Source organism: Capricornis sumatraensis, chromosome 8 (assembly GCF_032405125.1).
Source record: "Capricornis sumatraensis isolate serow.1 chromosome 8, serow.2, whole genome shotgun sequence".
Taxonomy (NCBI): domain Eukaryota; kingdom Metazoa; phylum Chordata; class Mammalia; order Artiodactyla; family Bovidae; genus Capricornis; species Capricornis sumatraensis.
In genome coordinates this window covers 91,627,514-91,649,131 of record NC_091076.1, presented here as the reverse complement: position 1 = coordinate 91,649,131, position 21,618 = coordinate 91,627,514, and the positions used below count along the sequence as shown (strand labels likewise).

General features: G+C 45.4%; 3 protein-coding genes across 3 annotated transcripts; all 3 read left to right on the top strand.

Annotated features, from left to right (window-relative positions):
- Positions 1 to 4,399: 4,399 nt before the first annotated feature.
- On the top strand, positions 4,400 to 4,735 carry KRTAP17-1 (keratin associated protein 17-1). Its single transcript, XM_068976053.1, has one exon. The coding sequence runs from the start codon at positions 4,400 to 4,402 to the stop codon at positions 4,733 to 4,735; it is 336 nt and encodes a 111-aa protein (XP_068832154.1).
- Positions 4,736 to 10,829: 6,094 nt separating this feature from the next.
- On the top strand, positions 10,830 to 13,025 carry KRTAP16-1 (keratin associated protein 16-1). Its single transcript, XM_068975826.1, has 2 exons — positions 10,830 to 11,174; positions 11,835 to 13,025. Exons 1-2 carry the CDS (start codon positions 10,830 to 10,832, stop codon positions 13,023 to 13,025), a joined length of 1,536 nt encoding a protein of 511 aa, XP_068831927.1.
- Positions 13,026 to 19,764: 6,739 nt separating this feature from the next.
- KRTAP29-1 (keratin associated like protein 29-1) lies at positions 19,765 to 20,751 on the top strand. Its single transcript, XM_068977476.1, has one exon. It carries the CDS (start codon positions 19,765 to 19,767, stop codon positions 20,749 to 20,751), a length of 987 nt encoding a protein of 328 aa, XP_068833577.1.
- The last annotated feature ends 867 nt before the right edge of the window (positions 20,752 to 21,618 follow it).

Here is a 21,618-nt window from a genome sequence, read left to right as displayed (position 1 = left end):
CAGATCATGAGCTCCTTATTGCAAAATTCAGGCTCAAATTGAAGAACATAGAGAAAACCACTAGGCAATTCAGGTATGACCTAAATAAAATCCCTTATGATTATACAGTGGAGGTGATGAATAGATTCAAGGGATTCGATCTGGCAGACAGAGTGCCTGAAGAACTATGGACAGAGATTCATAACATTGTACAGTAGGCAGCGACCAAAACTATCCCAAAGAAAAAGAAAGGCCCGATCATTGGGAGGACTGATGCTGAAGCTGAAACTCCATACTTAGGCTGCCTGGTGCGAAGAGCCGACTCATTGGAAAAGACCCTGATGCCGGAAGAGATTGAAGGCAAAAGGAGAAGGGGGTGGCAGAGGATGAGATGGTTAGATAGCATCACTGATCCAACGGACATGATTTGAGCAAACTCAAGGAGATAATGAAGGACAGGGAAACCTGGGGGTAGTCCACGGGGTCGCAAAGGATCAGACATGACTGAGTGGAAAACATATACACATATATTAAAAAAAAAACTATGAAAACTAGGAGAAAATAATGTTAATAATTGTATACTTTGGAGATAAGGAAGAACTTTCAAAGCCATAAAAGCAGTAGAAAAGAAAAGATTGACGGTGTGCCTATGTAAAAAGAAAATATGATGCACAAAAGAACCATAGAATTAAAAGGCAATGATGGCCTTGGGCTGATTTTACAACATGTGTGAGTGACAGAAAGGAAAGTTGTATACTTAGCATAAAATAAGCTCTTATAAGTATGTTAGGAAAGATGAGTAGCTTAATTGGAAAATTGGCATGAGCAGATAATTTCTTAAAGAAGAAAGAGTGTTCTATTAAATAAACTCAGTGACAAATAAGTACAAAAACATAGCAATGAGATTTCATGATTGGTCTATCAAATTGACAGAGACTAAAAAAATAGCTGGCATTGGTGAATGCACTGTGAAATGGGTGCAAATGGAGACAATTTTTCAGAAAAAATTTTTCCTTTTAAAAAAATTTATTTATTTTAATTGGAGGCTAATTACTTTACAATATTGTATTGGTTCTGCCACATATCAACATGAATCCACCATGGGCGTACACGTGTTCCCCATCCTGAACCTCCCTCCCACCTCCCTCCCTGTACCATCCCTCCGGGTCATCCCAGTGCACTAGCCCCAAGCATCCAGTATCATGCATCGAACCTGGCCTGGCGATTTGTTTCTTATATGATATTATACATGTTTCAGTGCTGTTCCCCCAATCGTCCCGCCCTCTCCCTCTCCCTCTCCCACAGAGTCCAAAAGACTGTTCTATACATCTGTGTCTCTTGCTGTCTCACATACAGGGTTATCGTTACCATTTTCCTAAATTCAATATATATGCATTAGTATACTGTATTGGTGTTTTTCTTTCTGGATTATTTCACTCTGTATAATAGGCTCCAGTTTCATCCACCTCATTAGAACTGATTCAAATGTATTCTTTTTAATGGCTGAGTAATACTCCATGGTGTATATGTACCACGGATTTCTTATCCATTCGTCTGCTGGTGGACATCTAGGTTGCGTCCATGTCCTAGCTATTATAAACAGTGCTGCGATGAACATTGGGGTACACGTGTCTCTTTCAATTTTGGTTTCCTCGGTGTGTATGCCCAGCAGTGGGATTGCTGGGTCATAAGCCAGTTCTATTTCCAGTTTTTTTTTAAGGAATCTCCACACTGTTCTTCATAGTGGCTGTACTAGTTTGCATTCCCACCAACAGTGTAAGAGGGTTCCCTTTTCTCCATGCCCTCTCCAGCATTTATTGCTTGCAGACTTTTGGATCGCAGCCATTCTGACTGGCGTGAAATGGTACCTCATTGTGGTTTTGATTTGCATTTCTCTGAGAATGAGTGATGTTGAGCATCTTTTCATGTGTTTGTTAGCCATCTGTATGTCTTCTTTGGAGAAATGTCTGTTTAGTTCTTTGGCCCACTTTTTGATTGGGTCATTTATTTTTCTGGAATTGAGCTGCCGGAGTTGCTTGTTTATTTTTGAGGTTAGTTCTTTGTCAGTTGCTTCATTTGCTATTATCTTCTCCCATTCTGAAGGCTGTCTTTTCACCTTGCTTACAGTTTCCTTTGTTGTGCAGAAGCTTTTAATTTTAATTAGGTCCCTTTTGTTTATTTTTCCTTTTATTTCCAATATTCTGGGAGGTGGGTCATAGAGGATCCTGCTGTGATTTGTATCGGAGAGTGTTTTTAATATATATCAATAGCCTTCATATTATTAACTTGCTGCTACTGCTAAGTCGCTTCAGTCATGTCCGACTCTGTGCGACCCCATAGAAGGCAGCCCACCAGGCTCCCCTGTCCCTGGGATCCTCCAGGCAAGAATACTGGAGTGGGTTGCCATTTCCTTCTCCAATGCATGAAAGTGAAAAGTGAAAGTGAAGTCGCTCAGTCGTGTCCAACTCCCAGCAACCCCATCGACTGTAGCCTACCAGTCTCCTCCATCCATGGGATTTTCCAGGCAAGAGTACTGGAGTGAGTTGCCATTGCTTTCTCCATTAACATGCTGAAGATTTAGTAATTTTTTTTCTAGTAATTTACTATAGAAAGATAATAGGAAAATGCATAAAGACTCACATTTAAGGAAATTCACCTCAGTGTTTTGCTTTTAACATTGGAAAGTTGTAAATAGTTTAGATGTTCAACAATAGGGAAGGTTTACATCAGCATGAAGATGTAAGTTTTCAAATTTTCATAATACTCAATAATCTACATATTCATGAACATCTTCACAGGTTAAGCACAATATTCAGTGTAAAAATCAGTTTACACAGTATGAGTTTAATTTTTAAAAAATATGTGTTAGGAGGAAACCTTGAGGTATTCACTGGTCTTATCTTCTGCAATTTCTGTCAACACCACTCATTCCTCTTCACTTGGGCATCAGTGGAGCAGGGTTCTTACTGTGTGAAGGCAGAGAGAAGGACTCAAGTCAATGCTTAGCTTATGCAATTCAAAATAGACTTCTGGAGGTGGAGTAAACTGGGTGGTCAGATAGAGAAGATCTTGGACCTCCTGAAAGGGGTGGTGGGTGCAGAATTCATGCAGAACAGGGAGAACTCAAATATTTCAGCTATGCCATCAGAGGGAGGATTGTGGCTGAGAATAAGAGAGGACCACGTGCCTTTCTGAGGATGCCCACCATGAACCAGTTGCCACACAGAATCTTCAGGCACCAGACTGCCTTTATCATTCCCAGAGGATGATAAGGTACCAAAGCCCAAGGTGGAGACAGGAATTTTGACTCATCTCAGAATTTAACACATGGACCAGAATCCTCTGTGGATTCTAGTCACTTTCTAAAGGAATTGTATTGCTTGGGATGATACTCTTAATGTTTTGTGTGCTAATCCCTCATTCTGCCAGATGGTCGATAAAGTTGGAGCACTTAAGAGTGCAACACTTGCATTTTAATGCAATGTTCTGGATATTCAGTGATCTGCTTCCTTTTCCCCTTCTTCCTGTTTCCCTGCCTCCCTCCCTCCTTCTTTTCCTTCCTTCCTCCCTTCCTCTTTCTCCCCACCTCTTCCTCCTTCTCCATCTTCACCACCACCACCTGCTTCTATCAAGGAAAGGGCTGGGGCAGGAGGGCTGCAGGCTCTGACCACTGCTCTTCCTGCCCATTTAGAGAAGAAGTGTGAATGTTCAGTTCAGAGCGAATGTGGCTCCCAACCTCTTATAGTTTTATGATGAGTGTCTCTCCATTTCATAGGGAAGTCATGACTGGTGACTGATGCTCACTCACCAAGCCCAAACAAATCTGTGGCACACACCACATACCACACAGACACAAATATTTGCCTTGGTCACATGGACCAGGATGAGGATGCCCTTTGTACCTGGGAGGAGCCACATGACAGACCACCCTATCAGTCTCTGCCTACAGCAGAAGGCAGAGGACATACAACTTTTAGTTCTGGTTTTCCAGGACCAGCATCCATGACAAGAAGGTTCACTGCCAACTTGCCTCTAGAGCCGATGTGGAAGGGTAGCACCCGTTCCAGAACCAGAGTCTGGAGCCAGCTTCTCCTCCTCTCTCCAACCTGGGCTAATGACAGCTGGCCCCTGCTTGGCATGATCACAGGTCTTTTCCAAGATGTATTTTTACCCTTCGGACAAACAGCAGTTGGGACGAGTGGGGCTATTTTATGAGTTGAGGCACTCGGGGCTGGAAAATAAACAGGCAGCTAATGAGACGTTCTTATGAGAACTGGCATAAATAATAACAAAGACAACATCCTGTCCCTCCTGCCAACACCCTCCAGGAGGGGATATAAAAGCTGCTGTCGGGTTGGTGACCATCAGACTTGGGGAACTCTGGTCGCGTTCTTGTCCTGCGGCCTGACCGGCGGGGACCATGGGGTGCTGCCCAGGGGACTGCTTCGCCTGCTGCGCTGAAGAGCAAGACTGCTGTGAAGTGTGCTGCTGCCAGCCCTCCTGCTGCGGCTGCTGTGGTTCCTGCTGCGGCTCCTGCTGTGGCTGTGGCTCGGGCTGCGGAGGCTGCGGGGGCAGCTGCTGCGGGTCCTCCTGCTGCGGATCTGGCTGCGGGGGCAGCGGGGGCTGCGGGGGCAGCGGGGGCTGCGGAGGCTGCGGGGGCTGCTGCGGGAGCTGCTGCGGATCCAGTTGCTGCGGCTCCTCTGGGTGCTGCGGCCCCGTGTGCTGCCAGCCCACGCCTGTCTGCGACACCAAATGAAGACCTTTCCTCCCGCCACTGAGGCAGCCCAATGGAGAACCTCCACCTGCTCCAGGTGGAGACCCACTCGTGTCCAGGACCTTCCCCGCCCCCTAAGACGGTGTCCTGCCTCTCGTGTTAACCTGAAGCTGAAGGCTTGTTTTCCAAGCCTGCCCTGGCTTTTCAAGGCGCTGAGAACAAGAGCCACATGCTGATGAGAAACCTGGGTCCCACCCACAGTGGTACCTGAAGCTCAAAGGGTGAAGCCCTATCTATGACTTTTTTTTCATGAAGTTGAAAGAGCATCTTATTCAAGGTGGCTTTGGGACTGACCCCTCCTCCTCGGCTGGCTTTTCTGCCGCTTTGAGGTGTGAAAATTTCTCTTCAGTTAACTTAATAAATTCAAGATCTCTGGCATAACCAAAGTAGTTCTCCCGCCTCTTCCTTGGCTGCCTCTTGGGCACTGGGCCAGGAAAATTTACTCTGGCATCCACAATCGGTGTTTTGAAATGTGGCTTCTAGACCACCTGCATCAGAATCACCTGGGGGCTAGTTTAAAATGGAGATTCTGGAGCTCTTTGAGACAAGCAGGATTAGAATCCACAGGGGTGTGGTCTGGCAATCTGCTTTTAACAAAACCCCAGATATATATTAAAGCTTCTAGGTACTGCGTGAGACTCACCTGGGAAGGATTTAAAAATCTGGGCCAGACATTTGATCCTTTAGCTCTAGAGTGGGGGTCCTGGGACCTGCATTTTAAAAGCTTGCAGGTAAATGCTGATACTGGTCAAGTTTAATCTTGAGTGAGGGCACGTCTTCCTTCTGCAATGTAATTCTGCAGGTAGGCTTCTGGGTTGGTTAGAACTTTCTCACAAAGTCGGGGGAGGAGGCTTTAGTAAAACAAGCTTGGTTCTGAGTGGAAGGGATTCCTGTGGCAAAACCTTATGAGCACAATTTCTAAGGATGTTCTGGAAAGTTCAGTTTCTTCCTCCAGCCACATGATTTGGCGAAGTCTCCCTTTTCTCGGTTAGCTTTCCATGCACCAGAGAGTGCTATAATTCTTCTGCTCCAGTCCCAGGGATGAGAAAGGTGAGAGTACATCTGCTAGGCAGAGTCACACTCAGGTGTGTGAGAGTCCAGTTGGAAGATTAAATTTCAGAGGATAGTTAATTCAACTCTTTTCTGCTGAACGTGATCTTAAACTACATGTGGAATAAAACTAATTCAGCTCTTGTGAAGGAGGAAACAGACAGAGCTGGACTCCATCTTAGGCCAGGCTTCGAACATTAAGCTACATGGTCACCCTCCCAATGGACTCTGAACTTTGTGCCCGGTGTCCATAGAAACGGCATATAATGGAAAACCAGATCCCCGGATAAAAGAGCCTCAGGACTTGTGCTTGGACTCTCCGTTGCCTAAAAGAATATGCTAATTATCTCTGTAACAGAACAAAGTGGTAAATTCCATTATGTTTATTGGGATATGACCACAGTCAGTTCAGTCAGTTCAGTAGTTTAGACGTGTCCGACTCTTGCGACCCCATGAATTGCAGCACGGCAGGCCTCCCTGTCCATCACCATCTCCCGGAGTTCACTCAGACTCACGTCCATCAAGTCCGTGATGCCATCCAGCCATCTCATCCTCTGTCGTCCCCTTCTCCTCCTGCCCCCAAACCCTCCAAGCATCAGAGTCTTCCAACGAGTCAACTCTTTGCATGAGGTGGCCAAAGTACTGGAGTTTCAGCTTTAGCATCATTCCTTCCAAAGAACACCCAGGGCTGATCTCCATCAGAATGGACTGGTTGGATCTCCTTACAGTCCAAGGGACTCTCAAGAGTCTTCTCCAACACCACAGTTCAAAAGCATCAATTCTTCAGCACTCAGCCTTCTTCATAGTCCAACTCTCACATCCATACATGACCACAGGAAAAACCATAGCCTTGACTAGACAGACCTTTGTTGGCAAAGCAATGTCTCTGCTTTTAAATATGCTATCTAGGTTGGTCATAACTTTTCTTCCAAGGAGTAAGTGTCTTTTAATTTCATGGCTGCAGTTACCATCTGCAGTGATTTTGGAGCCCCCCAAAATAAAGCCTGACACTGTTTCCACTGTTTTCCCATCTGTTTCCCATGAAGTGATGGGACCAGATGCCATGATCTTTGTTTTCCGAATGTTGAGCTTCAAGCCAACTTTTTCATTCTCTACTTTCACTTTCATCAAGAGGCTTTTTAGTTCCTCTTCACTTTCTGCCATAAGGGTGGTGTCATTTGCATATCTGAGATTCTTGATATTTCTCCCGGCAATCTTGATTCCAGCTTGTGCTTCTTCCAGCCCAGCATTTCTCATGATGTACTCTGTATGTAAGTTAAATAAGCAGGGTGACAATATACAGCCTTGACACACTCCTTTTCCTATTTGGAACCAGTCTGTTGTTCCATGTCCAGTTCTAACTGTTGCTTCCTGACCTGCATATAGGTTTCTCAAGAGGCAGGTCAGGTGGTCTGGTATTCCCATCTCTTTCAGAATTTTCCACAGTTTATTGTGATCCACACAGTCAAAGGCTTTGGCATAGTCAATAAAGCAGAAATAGATGTTTTTCTGGAACTCTCTTGCTTTTTCCATGATCCAACGGATGTTGGCAATTTAATCTCTGGTTCCTCTGCCTTTTCTAAAACCAGCTTGAACATCTGGAAGTTCACGGTTCACGCATTGCTGAAGCCTGGCTTGGAGAATTTTGAGCATTACTTTACTAGCATGTGAGATGAGTGCAATTGTGCGGTAGTTTGAGCATTCTTTGGCATTGCCTTTCTTTGGGATTGGAATGAAAACTGACCTTTTCCAGTCCTGTGGCCACTGCTGAGTTTTCCAAATTTGCTGGCATATTGAGTGCAGCACTTTCACAGCATCATCTTTCAGGATTTGAATAGCTCAACTGGAATTCCATAACCTCCACTAGCTTTGTTCTTAGTGATGCTTCCTAAGGCCCACTTGACTTCACATTCCAGGATGTCTGGCTTTAGGTAAGTGAGCACACCATCGTGATTATCTTGGTCACAAAGATCTTTTTTTGTACAGTTCTTCCATGTATTCTTGCCACCTCTTCTTAATATCTTCTGCTTCTGTTAGGTCCATACCATTTCTGTCCTTTATTGAGCCCATCTTTGCATGAAGTGTTCCCTTGGTATCTCTAATTTTCTTGAAGAGATCTGTAGTCTTTCCCATTCTGTTGTTTTCCTCTATTTCTTTGCATTGATCACTGAGGAAGGCTTTCTTATCTCTCCTTGCTATTCTTTGGAACTCTGCATTCAGATGCTTATATCTTTCCTTTTCTCCTTGACTTTTCGCTTCTCTTCTTTTCACAGCTATTTGTAAGGCCTCCCCAGACAGCCATTTTGCTTTTTTGTGTTTGTTTTCCATGGGGATGGTCTTGATCCCTGTCTCCCGTACAATGCCACGAACCTCTGTCCATAGTTCATCAGGCACTCTATCTATCACATTAGCAAATAAACAGAATCCTTGACATTCTCGTGCTTGGATAACATCAAAGGGGAAAAGATCTATTAAAAAGGACAAAATAGAAATGTGCTACATGGTTAAAAGAGTGGTTTATATCATTTAGCAAGGAAAAATTCCTTAGAGAGATGATATTCTGGCTAAACAGATGATGCTGTATATTTCTCTGCTAAGAGAGTCAATAAAGGATTTGTTGGGAGCAGGGCTGTCTCCATCTGGAATTTCATTGATGACTTAGCTGAGGAGAAGGTGAATGGAGAGAACTGGAAAGGTGGGGACCAGCATCTTGGGAATGTCTCTTCTGCCTTACCTTCTGCAAAGCTGTCCCAAAGTCTTCTTTCCTTACTGCCTGAGACCCACATCTCAAAGGATATCACTTCCTATTTCTAATCTTCCATTTTCAACCGCTAAGTTCTGTTTTCTTCCCCTTATTGCTGTAGTCCCAAGGCACTACTCAGTTCGGGTTGATAACATGAAACTTTTGGGTAATTGCCCTAGATCTAGTAAAGAATCTGCCTGCAATGCAGGAGACCTGGGTTTGATCCCTGGGTTGGGAAGATCCCCTGGAGAAGGAAATGGAAACCCATTTCAGTATTCTTGTCTGGAAAATCCCATGGACAGAGGAGCCTGGTGGGCTACAGTCCATGGGGTCGCAAGAGCTGGACACGACTTAGTGACTAAAACACTCCAGACCCATCCATAATGATCTCCTTACCTTCAGACTTGCCTTCCTTCACCAATCCTTTCTCCAGGGACAGAGAGACCTTCTGAAGGTCAAACCTGGTCAAGTTACTCCATTGCTTAAAATTCCCAGGTGTTGGTATAAAACCCAAGTTCTGATTATGGTCCACAAGGCCTCTCATGAATGCCTAGTATCCACTCTAGTCTGGCCACTGTCCTATTCCGTCCCCTTGGACTTTTCATCCTGGCTATAGAACCATCTATGGCTCCCCAAATGTATCATGCTCTTGCCTTTTTTTCCATAGCAGATTCTTTTTACCATCCCCTTTTTAGCCTTATTCCTTGAGGATTCAATTTGGTCATCCTATTACTTGAGAAATCTTCCCTCACTTCTCCCCGAAAGCATGTTTGTATTTCTCCTGGGTGCCCCCTGTAACTCTTAGTGCATCCATGTACTGTTGCACTTATACATATATTGTCCCATAATTACTTATGTATATATCTGTCTTTCTTCTAAACTTGGACTCCTTGTGGAGGAATTGAAAGTCATTCTTTTTTTTTTTGTATCCCTCATACAGAACCCAATGGTGACTGAGTTGAATGGATGAATAAAAGAGAAAGTTGTAGTCTGCATGGCTACATTAATTAACGAATGAAGGAAGGGATGATGAATAGTTGCCGTAACAGTCCAACTTTTCCAAAGGAGAGCCTGCCTTATGCACTGATATTGAAAGCATGTGGTGGAAACAATGCAGGTCCTTCATTCAGCAAGGGTGTCAGGCCTTGGTGTTTAGAAGCCTAGGCTTCATTTTTTACCTTGCGTCTGTCTCAAGTGGTAGCACTGACAAAACGCTTTGAGAAAGCATTTGTGTTCTTTGTTTTTGTTCACAATGTCTTCTCAAAAGAGCTCTTGTCTTTCCTCTTTATATCTCAGAGGAGTTGTTTTAGTAGCTGCTAAAATCACCAAAGGCAAGAAGGATTCTGGAGGTCTACCGAATGCTTGAGATAGGGGCGGGTGGAAGGAAAGGAGGGAGGAGAAGCCGAGAGGCTAGGTCAAGTGCTTTCCAGGGGTAGGGAGAGCCAGTGTTCTAGGAGAGAGCTGCTCACAAAACAGGATGGAGGACAGCGTTGTGGGCTGAGGCTCCCGAGAAAGGTCTGTCCGGACAGGATGGTGAAGAGGAAGAAGAGGGCAAGCGGTGTGTGATCTTTAGCAAGTGACAAACCTTCTGATTCTAACTCCCTTTCTTTTCCTTCACCTATAATCAGGGGGATAGGGATGGAGATGAATCCTTGCCTCATGGGATTTCTGATGGTTTTAAGTGAGATTTTCACCGTGAAGCGCAGCATTTAAAATGCAGCTCAGATACTCCCTCTCCCACAGAGCTCACCGCTGCTCCTCTCTGCTAATCCCTTTATGTCTGTTGTTGAGTTTATTGTTGCATTGTAGAGTTTACTTGCATGCTTGCCCATCAGACAGTGAGATCCATGAGAGTGGGAGAGGAGGTCTTATTCATGTGGACACCCTCTGTGTTCTGCCCAGGGCCTGTGCAAAGGACTAGAAGATGGTTAAATTATAAGTTTCTTTCTTCTTCCTTTGTTCATGATGCTCAGAAATGCAGATCATTCAGCTTGGAGGCGATGATGCTTATTCCAACATGACCTGTAGCTCCAAGGATTCCAAAGTTAGCAAGTCAATAAACAAACAGCTTCTTTATGGGTAGGTAAGCAGCTTCCAGGTCAACAAACTGTGGCATAATAAGATGTTTCTCTGAAAACTGGCCCAAACAGCAATGAGGAAAAGATGCGGGGGCTCAAAACAGCACGTGCCAGCGTTGGGGATATAAAAGTGAGGGCTCTGGAGAGCTGCCCCAGTCAGGCAGCAACCTCTCAGCACTGGCAAGGGAGCAGAGGCACCTTCACCATGTCTGGAAACTGCTGTTCTAGGAAATGCCCCTCGGTGCCAGCCATCTCCCTTTGCTCCACTGAGGTGAGCTGCAGAGGTCCTGTTTGCTTGCCCAGTTCCTGCCGGAGCCAGACATGGCAACTGGTGACTTGTCAAGATAGCTGCGGATCATCCAGCTGTGACCCACAATGCTGTGAGCCCTCCTGTTCTGCGAGCAGCTGTGCTCAGCCTGTGTGCTGTGAGACCACCATCTGTGAGCCTGCCTGTCCCGTAAGCAGCCATGCCCAGCCTGTGAGCTGTGAGGCTACCATCTGTGAGCCTGCCTGTCCCGTGAGCAACTGTGCCCAGCCTGTGTGCTACAAGGCCACCATCTGTGAGCCTGCCTGTCCCGTAATCAGCTGTGCCCAGACTGTATGCTATGAGACCACCATCTGTGAGCCTGCCTGTCCTGTAAGCAGCTGTGCCCAGCCTGTGTACTGTGAGGCCACCATCTGTGAGCCTGCCTGTCCTGTGAGCAGCTGTGCCCAGCCTGTGTGCTACAAGGCCACCATCTGTGAGCCTGCCTGTCCCATAAGCAGCTGTGCCCAGCCTGTGTGCTGTGAGGCCACCATCTGTGAACCCTCTTGCTCTGTGAGCAGCTATGCCCAGCCTGTGAGCTACAAGGCCACCATCTGTGAGTCTGCCTGTCCTGTAAGCAGCTGTGCCCAGCCTGTGTACTACAAGGCGACCATCTGTGAACCCTCTTGCCCCGTGAGCAGCTGTGCCCAGCCTGTGAGCTGTGAGGCTACCATCTGTGAGCCCTCTTGCTCTGTGAGCAGCTGTGCCCAGCCTGTGAGCTACAAGGCCACCATCTGTGAGCCTGCCTGTCCTGTGAGCAGCTGTGCCCAGCCTGTGAGCTGTGAGGCTACCATCTGTGAGCCCTCTTGCTCTGTGAGCAGCTGTGCCCAGCCTGTGAGCTACAAGGCCACCATCTGTGAGCCTGCCTGTCCTGTGAGCAGCTGTGCCCAGCCTGTGAGCTGTGAGGCCACCATCTGTGAGCCTTCTTGCTCTGTGAGCAGCTGTGCCCAGCCTGTGAGCTACAAGGCCACCATCTGTGAGCCTGCCTGTCCTGTGAGCAGCTGTGCCCAGCCTGTGAGCTGTGAGGCTACCATCTGTGAGCCCTCTTGCTCTGTGAGCAGCTGTGCCCAGCCTGTGAGCTACAAGGCCACCATCTGTGAGCCTGCCTGTCCTGTGAGCAGCTGTGCCCAGCCTGTGTGCTGTGAGGTCCCTCCTGGCCAACGAGTCTTCTGCGTACCCTCTTCCTGCCAGCCCATCCTCTGCAAACCCAGCTACTGCCAGCCAGTGATCTGTGAGCCCAGTTGCTATCAGCCCGTGTCCTCCGGTGTCAGATGCTGTCCATCTGTCTGCTCTGTGGCCAATAGCTGCCAGTCTGCTTGCTGCGACTCCAGTCCTTGTGAGCCATCTTGCTCAGAGCCCAGCATCTGCCAGTCAGCCACACGTGTTTCTCTGGTCTGTGAGCCCATCTGTGTCCGTCCGGTCTGTTGTGTTTCAAGCCCTTGTGAGCCACCTTGTGTCTCCAGCACTTGCCAAGAGCCCTCTTGCTGTGTCTCCAGCATCTGCCAACCCATCTGCTCTGAGCCCAGCCCCTGCTTACCAAGTATCTGTGTGCCCAGGCCATGTCAACCTACCTGCTATGTAGTCAAGCGCAGTCGGTCCATCTCCTGTGAGCCTCTGTCCTGCCGACCTCTCTCGGGTCGCCCGGGGTCTTCTGCATCTGCTGTCTGCCAGCCAACTTGCTCGCGAACTTTCTACATACCCAGCTCTTGCAAACAACCCTGTACTACTTCAACCTCTTACCGCCCGATTTGCCGCCCAATCTGCTCTGGACCCATCACCTATAGGCAGCCATATTTGACATCCATCTCCTACCGCCCGGCCTGCTACCGCCCATATTACTCCATCCTGCGCCGTCCAGCCTGCGTCACTTCTGTCCCTTACCGCTCGGTCTGCTCCCGCTTGCCTTGTGCTGACTCCTGCAAACGGGATTGCAAAAAGTCCACTTCCAGCCAACCGGATTGTGCTGACTCAACTCCTTGCAAGACGGAGGTCTCAGAGGCCAGTCCCTGCCAGCCCACTGAGGCCAAGCCCACCAGCCCCACCACCCGCGAGGCTGCAGTCAGCCAGCCTGCTGCCGCCAAGCCTACCAACTGCTGAACCGGCCCTGGCCAACCAAATCCTGCAACGCATGCCTCCAGCTAGATAGAAAATTTGTCTGCTTTCCCCAAAGCTCATTCTGACTTAAAATCTTTTTCTTTCTGCATCATCACTTGCCATTTGCTTATGTTTCAAAGAACTCATCAGAAATGTCAGTCTCCTAATGGCCCAAATGGCGATCTCCTGGTCATGAGATGGGGACATTCTGGGTCCCTTTCTGCTACTGCCATTGAGTGGAGAAAATCTGCTTTGCTGTATCATCTCAAGTCTCTTTCCTGGAATAAATATTTTTCTGTCCTCATGCATGTGCTCCCTTGCTGTGTGGGCTCCTCTTCCTTGGAGACCTCTTCCATGACGTAAATATATTTAACTGTCCAATAAACATGGTTAAAGTTGAAGTAACAGACTCTTCTCATTTATGTCTTGTTCATGTCATATTCTCATCAGCTGACTTGCTTCATCTTTGAGAGAAGCTTTATTCATCTATTCATCTGTCTGTCCATCCATCCGTCCATCCATCCATCCTACCCTCTCGCCATCCAAGAAGCTTTGCTAGATAAGCTGTTAGGTGCCAGGGACTGAGATGAGTTCCGGGAATGAAAAGATAGAAGCTTCAGCCCACTCTCAAGAAGCTTATTCTCTGATGGGGAGATAGGCAGAGAGGCAATTACTTCGTTCCACTGTGCTAAATCTTGGGGTAGAGGCAAGCAAACAGTACTGTGAACTCAGCAGGGCATGGGGAGAAACAGGGAATTACTCTTGGGAGAGATAATGCTGAAGCTGAATCTTTTAGCACAAGTAGGAATTAACCAGTTAGAAACTAGGAAGGAAGAGCTTCCTAGGCAGAGGAAACATATGCAAATGAATGGAGCTTGTAAGCACACTGCTCATTAAGCAAAGTGTGGGCAGAGATGTGCTTAGAAGAGTAGCGAACTCTGAGGTCAGACAAGTAAACAGTGGCCTGCCCTCATCAGCCTTGTGTGCTAAACAGAGTTATCTGAGTTTGGTGCAGGGCTGATGAGAAGATATTGAGGGATCATATGCAGGGCAGTGACATGAAGAATACTGGGTTTCGGAATGTCCCTCTGGTCTCGGTGTGGAGACCTGAATGCTGAAACATGGACTTGGATATAGGGAAAATGAGGGGGAAACCAAGGGCTTTGGGGTCCACAATAGGATGGAAACAAGTGGGGAGGTCATACTTACAATAAAGAAAGTAACCTAGATTTCTTGTGCAGGAGCTTTGATATGTTATCTCAGTCTCTATAGGACACACTCTTTATGTAGACTCCATATATGTCTTTCAATCTGCAAGGACAGAGTCTATTTAAAGTAGTCTCTTTAAACCCCTTGTACTTAGTACATGGGTCGAAGGTCTATCCCTTGTCCTCAAGGTGCAGCTTGGGCTATCCTAATTACAAGAGGAAATAGCTCAGGGCTTCTAACTTTGGTACCATTTACATTTTGGGCTGGATAATTCTTTGTTGTGGGGACTGTTCTTCGTATTGTAAGATATTAAGCAGTATCCCCAGCTTCACCAACGAGATGCTAGTAGCATCCCCTGAGTGTGATGACCGAAAATGGCTCCAGGCATTGGCAAAAACTGCCCACCTCCAGAGGGGAGGGGCAAAAATCACCCCTGTTTGAGAGCCATTGGGTTAGACAAGGACAGAGAGAGAAACTCAAAAGTGAAACTTATCCTGCACTTTGGTATTCAAGTTACTGTCTCATTCAGCCACTGGAATCTATCTTTATCTCCTTCCAGAGTCAAGAGATGAGTTGGCCAGATATTTAAATCTCTCTGCCTAACACAGACCCAGTGTTTCATGTAAATCATGGAAATTCTGTGAGGTAAGATTTCTTTCCCCTATTTTATAGGCGAAGAATATGAAGGGCAAGCAATTCAAATGCCTGTTAACGCAGGTAAGAAAATTGTGGCACATTCATTCACACAATAGAATATCATGCTGTAGTGAGAACAGCTGGACAAAGGCTGCAGGCAACAAAATGAGTGAACCTTAGCACTGCCATGTTGATTGACAGAAAAAGCTCCAGAGGCCATGCTGTGTGCTGTGCTTCATCACTCGGTCATGTCCAACTCTTTGTGACCCCATGGACTGTAGCTCACCAGGCTCCTCTGTCCATGGGGATTCTCCAGGAAAGAGTACTGGAGTGGGTTGCCATGCCCTCTTCCAAGGGATCTTCCCAACCCAGGGATCAAACCCAGGTCTCCCACATCACAGGCAGACCCTTTACTGTCTGAGCCACCAGTGAAGCCCAAGAATACTGGAGTGGGTAGCCTATCCCTTCTCCAGGGGAACTTCCCAACCCAGGAATCAAATCAGGGTCTTCTGAATTGCAGGTGGATTCTTTACCACCTGAGCTACTTGGGAAGCCCCTGCAGAGGCCATATGTATATTTAAAGTTCAATAACAATATACCCACAAATGCATATATGTATACTTCTGCTGCTGCTGCTAAGTCGCTTCAGTCGTGTCCAACTTTGTGCGACCCCATAGATGGCAGCCCACCAGGCTCCTCCGTCCCTGGGATTCTCCAGGCAAGAAAAATGGAGTGGGTTGCCATTTCCTTCTCCAATGCATGAAAATGAGAAGTGAAAGTGAATTCGCTCAGTCGTGTCCGACTCTTCGCGACCCCATGGACTGCAGCCTACCAGGCTCCTCTGTCCATGAGATTTTCCAGGCAAGAGTACTGGAGTGGGATGCCATTGCCTTCTCTGATATATGTATACACACATATATATACATTTATTTACACATATATATATTGTAAAATATATTACATATCTCTATATATGATTTTATCTCAATCTATCTATTCACAAGGAAATGACAAACACAAAATTCAGGATATTCACAGCTGGTAAGTAACATAATGATTAAAATCCAGTTCTGTGCAAGCTTGTGTTTTTAATACATCAGCATATTTCTTGATGTGACCACAACAGTCCTTTGTGATAGATGTCTTTAGTGCCTTGGACCATAGCAAAATCAAAGTTGTTTCTATCAAGAGCTTTTTTTTTTTTCTTCAGTTTATTCAGAAAGAACTGACAAAATTTTGAGATAATTTAAAGTGTACACTGTGGTGATTTGATATGCATATATATTGTGGAAGGATTCCTCCCATCTAGCTAACACATTCATCATCTTACATATTTACCTTTTTTTTTTTTTTGGTGAGAACACTTATGTTCTTTTGGCTAATTTCTATTATATGATGCAGAGTTATCAACTATAGTCTTCATGCTTTCCATTAGGTGTTCAGAGCTTATTCATCTTAGGGTTGAAAGTTTGTGCCCTTTTTTGAACCTATTGAGATGTTTCTTTATGAAGAAGGGAGGCAAGAGCAGAATTAGAGAAAAATTGATGGAAAAATGGATTACTTTGAAATAGTAAACATGGTATATATGGGTATAGGGTATAACACTTTTTCAGGTTGAAAATTTCATGCTTTCTCAAATATGTTCATGTTTTCATTTTGATTGACCTATTGGTAAGACCAAAAGTAGTTCCCCTTGACAGATGAGAGTTTTGGGATGTAGACTTTCAGGAATAAAACATAGGCCAGGGATCTCTGAAGTCTGCAAGATGCTAAAATGAGTAGCAATGAGATGGAGGGCAAAAGAAGTGACTGATACCATAGCATGAAAAGTAATTGTTGAAAAAACGCATTTTTATGACAAGAGTGAGGATTTTTCAAAAAAATTTTTCATTGTTTTATTTTTATGTTTTTTCTTTTAATTTATTTTTATTTTTAAATTTTTTATTATTTATTTTATTTTATTTTAAATTTTTATTTTTACTTTATTTTACTTTACAATACTGTATTGGTTTTGCCATACATTGACATGAACCCACCACGGGTGTATATGCGTTCCCAAACAAGCAAGAATGAAGAGAAGCCATTTTTAATGGGTACTTTGAAAATTGTGAGGCAGACTATAATAATAAAAATAACCTGAGCAGTAACCATGCCGTTGATTAACTCTCAGTACTTTGAACTCATGGGTAATGAGCTAACATGTCCAGCAGACTGAGTTTGCAGCAGAGCCAGAAATCAAGACAAACCCCATCTGCACCCCAAACCCACGATCTCTATTCCATCTTGTATCTTCAGTGTGAACCAGGGCAGGACATGGATGAGTGTGGGATACTGAAGTTGGTCAGTGATGCAGTGCCTGGACCAGCCCAAAGGAGGAGGGGAAAGTCACTCATGAATCTCTTTTGGATGAGGTCGATTTAACACAAAACCCTCTTTGCAGAGATGTCCTTATATAACTTCTAGTTATTGTGTTTCATATTTACAGAATTGACATGCTGTTGACTCCATAGTATGAGTTTAATCTTTCTTAATGAAACATTTTTTAGTTTTAAATTTACAGATTAAAAGATTGTCTTTGGGTGTATTGAAACCTGTTTGATCTAGCTGATGATTACAGTCACTGGAGTGGGCAGAGGATCCCCAGCATGGGACCTAGACCACCTGTGCTTGAACCAGCGCGGCTGGTCAGCCTTCAGTCATTGTTTTAGAGTCTTCCTCTCCACCTCCAAAGTTGGGAGGTCTAAACAGGTGGTTAAGAGAAAAGGTTGGGAATCAGCCCAACCTAGGTTTGAATCTAGGGGTTTCTGCCCCTTATTACTGGCATAAGTTTGGGAACATGATTTAAACTCTCTGATTTAGTTTTGCTACCTCTAACATAATGGTGACAATTGTATCTGCTAAGTAGGATCACTGCAAAGATTCAATGAAAAATGCAATCAAGAGCTTGGTACATAGTAAGCATGCTATTATGAAAGAAAAATATTGCCCGCTATGTCAATAAACAAATGATGGTGAAGCCATCAGACCACCATATTACAGCTGCCCTGATACGCTGCGGCCAGCCCTAACAGTGCATCCTGAGGAGATACGGGATAAGGAAAACACAGGATACTGGCCCCAGACAGCTGGGGTGCATTTCAGAGGAATGATTTCAACGAGCCCAGACTTTGCATCTTCCCATATACAGAAAAGCTCTAATTTCATTAATTTGATATGTCTGATTTTTTTTAAATTAACAATAATGATTTCACATTCCGACTATCTGGCCTTTCGTTGCAAAAGCTGCTATATATCCCGACTCCTCCCTCACCTCTTTGGAATAGTTGCTCAGCATTATCTGAGATGCTGTGTCCCAGGTTTGAAGTCTTCAGAATGCTCACCAAATAAAACATAACTCTTAACTTTTAGGTTGTGCATTTATTTTTTTCAGTCAACACTATGAATGGAAGCCATTACTAGTGTTCTTATTATTAGTGGTACTAGTAAAGTCAAGTTTCAGGAAACCAAACAGGAAGATTCTAGAAAGAGGTGGAGACACTGAAGTATCGCTTGGGAGGCACTCCTTGATTTTCTGTTTGCCGTCTCCACTATCATCCCTCAACTGGGTCAGGGCTTCACTTCCTGATCATCTAAATGGTGTGGAACTGCATTCCTGGTGGAAGAGTGGGCTGTGGCCTCTTGATGAGAGGTTAACCTGGGGAGAGTCCTGCTTCAAGGAGGCTGGAGAACAAGCTATAAAAGAGACAGGCTTAGCTCAGAGCAGACACAGCAGCAAGGAACCCAAACTCGGCTATGAAAACTCCCCAAGTCAACAGATGAGTTTTGTTTTGTTTTTTAATTATAGTATAGTTGCTTTACAATGGTGTGTTAGTTTCTGCTATACAGCAAAGTAAATCAGCCATAGGTGTATATATATATATATATATATACCTATATATATATATATCCCCTCTTCCTTGGATTTCTTTCCCATTTGGTCACCACAGAGCATTGAGTACAGTTCCCAGTGCTATATAGTTAGGTTCTCATTAGTTATCTATTTTATATGTAGCAGTGTGTATATATCCATCCCAATCTCTCAATGCATCCCACCTATTCCTTTCTCCTCTGGTATCCATATAGTTATTCTCTATGTCTGTGTCTCTATTTCTGCTTTGCAAATAAGTTCACCTATACCATTTTCTGGCCTTCCCTGGTGGCTCAGGTGGTAAAGAATCTGCCTGCAATGCGGGAGACTTGGGTTTGATCCCTGGGTTGGGAAGATTCCCTGGAGGAGGGCATGGCAACCCACTCCAGTATTCTTGCCTGGAGAATCTCTATGGACAGAGGAGCCTGGCAGGCTACAGTCCATGGAGTCACAGTGTCGGACACGACTGAACGACTAAGTACATACCATTTTCTAGATTCAACATATATGTGTTAATACACAATATTTGTTTTTCTCTTTGTGACTTACTTCACTGTATAATGACAGTCTCTAAATTCATCTACGTCTCTGCAAGTGGCACAATTTCATTCCTTTCATGGCTGAGCAATATTCCACTGCATATATGTACATCTTCTCTATCCATTCCTCTATTGATGAACATTTAGGCTGCTTCCATGACCTGGCTATTGTAAATGGTGCTGCAGTGAACACTGGGGTCCATGTTTCTTTCTGGATTATGAGGTTTTTCTCTGAACAGACGAATTCTTAAACGGGGAATGATGTCTCCCAGGCTCCTGAAGCCTGCTAATCAGATATCTATATGCAAATGGGTAGAAACAATAACAAGGAAAGATGCTCTATTGTGCCAACACCCCTAGCAAAGGACTATAAAAGCCCTTATGTATTAGATGTTTTTCAAACTCAGGTATACTGAGGTTGCAGCCTCCTGAGAAGGTTAGCACTGGCACCATGGGGGACAGCTGTTGCCTTGGAAATGCCACTGCCATCCCAGCTGTGCCCACCACCTCCATATGCTCCAGTGGTGGCAGTTTCCAACATGGTATCTGTTTGCCTAGTTCCTGTCGGAGCAGAACATGGCAACTGGTTACATGCCAAGAAAACTGTCAGCCATGTGGCAGTGCCCCAAATGGCTGTGAACCTGCTTCTTGCCAACCAACCTGCCTTCCAGCAACTTCTCATGTGGGTTTTGTTTGCCAACCCATTTGCTCCTACACGGCCTGCTGTGAAACTGGCACCAGTTGGTCTCCTGGTCCAGTTAGCTCATGCCAGCCCTCCTGTTTGGAATCTACTGGCAGTTCAGTAAAGTGCTGTGAACCCGGACCCTGCCAACAAAGCTCCTGCCAGGAATGTGTCTACACATCTGAGTCGTGCCAGGCAGCTTGTGACCAATCAGTCTGCTGTGGTGCTGGGTCCTGTCAGCCAGCCTGCCCTGAAGTCACTTCCTGTCCTGAAACTTCTTGCCTACCAAATGTCTGTGCGGCTAGTCTGTGCCAGCCAACTTGCTGCCATGCGGGTTCATGTCAGCCCATTCGTGGTGAAGATCAGCCCTGCAAATCATTTTATTACCAACCGATCTGCTACATTTTGAAGCCTTGCCAAACGATTCCCTGTATACCAGTTCCCTGCCAGCTGTCTGCTTGTGTGTTCAGGTCTTGCAGTCCTGCATGCTGTGTGACCTTCCCTTGCCAGACACTTCACTACCAACCAGCACCATGCACATCCTTCATCTGCCAGCCAGCGGCTAACAGACAGCCCCCTTGTTCTGTAAACAACTCTTGCAAACCAGCTTCCTGTGGCACCGTGATTTCTGGCCAACCAACTAGTGGTGAACCCACTTTCTGCAATCAAAGTGGCTGCAAATCCCCTTCCTGCCAGCCAGCTTGCTGTGTGACGGGTTTCGGCAAGCCAGCCAGTGGTGGCTCCAGTTGCTTCTGACCAACTACCCCAAGTCTCTGTAAATCTGGCATCTACTTGCCGACTTCCTGCCAACCCAGTTATGAGTCCAGCTTCTGCAAGGCAACATTTCATTGAGGGAGCACCTCCTCTGACGTCTGCTGCTTTCTACAAGTGCATAGCCGTGGTGCCTGACTCCGGGTGAGCACAAATGCTGCCTGCTTGCTGCCTTTTCTCTGAGTCCAGTCCCACATTCCGTGCAGGTGCTGGTCCTGGTGAGGAAATTTATCCTGAGGTCCTTTCTCATCGAGGATAACCTTTCAGCAAGCACAGCTCATGCTGTAGCTTGCCTTTCCTGATGTTATCATTTCATTTCACTTCAGCAAAGCCTTTCCTCCCGTCCCCCCCCACCCACTCCTTTGGATGCTGCCAAGTCTTTAAGGAGACTCTTTTGCTGACAACTGCTAATAAAAATGTGTCTGGTTAAGCATAATGAGTAAGACTCTCATATGCTTTTATTCCTTTCAATATATTACATGTAGATTTTTCTTCAGGTCCCATTTGAACACAGTGACTTTGGGGCCTCCAAATCACTGTGTCTGCCTCGGTCTGCAAGGGTTGTTTGTGTCTAGGATTTTAGATGCTCAAACTGGAAAAGAGCAAGGATAAACAACCTTGACACCACCAAGAGCTCTTTGGAGTTGGGTCACCTCAGTTTCCCCACGGTGAATAGATTGGGGAAGGCAAAGACAGAAATGGTCTAAGGAAGCCATAGATTAAAATAAATTTGAGGTTTCGGCCATGGAAAATAATTAAGGGTTAAGTCACTTAAAACTGGTTTTAGTGATCAGTGCACCTACTGGCAAATTTAAATGAAATTTTAAAGTGTTTAGAAAATTTTAGCAGGTA

What these genes read in the sequence shown, in the direction of transcription:
- KRTAP17-1 (XM_068976053.1), top strand. Translation starts at nt 4,400, where the DNA reads ATGGGGTGCTGCCCAGGGGACTGCTTCGCCTGCTGCGCTGAAGAGCAA.
- KRTAP16-1 (XM_068975826.1), top strand. Translation starts at nt 10,830, where the DNA reads ATGTCTGGAAACTGCTGTTCTAGGAAATGCCCCTCGGTGCCAGCCATC. An exon ending in CCCAGCCTGTGTGCTACAAG is followed by an intron (nt 11,175 to 11,834) that starts GCCACCATCTGT and finishes GTGAGCTGTGAG; the next exon opens with GCCACCATCTGTGAGCCTTC.
- KRTAP29-1 (XM_068977476.1), top strand. Translation starts at nt 19,765, where the DNA reads ATGGGGGACAGCTGTTGCCTTGGAAATGCCACTGCCATCCCAGCTGTG.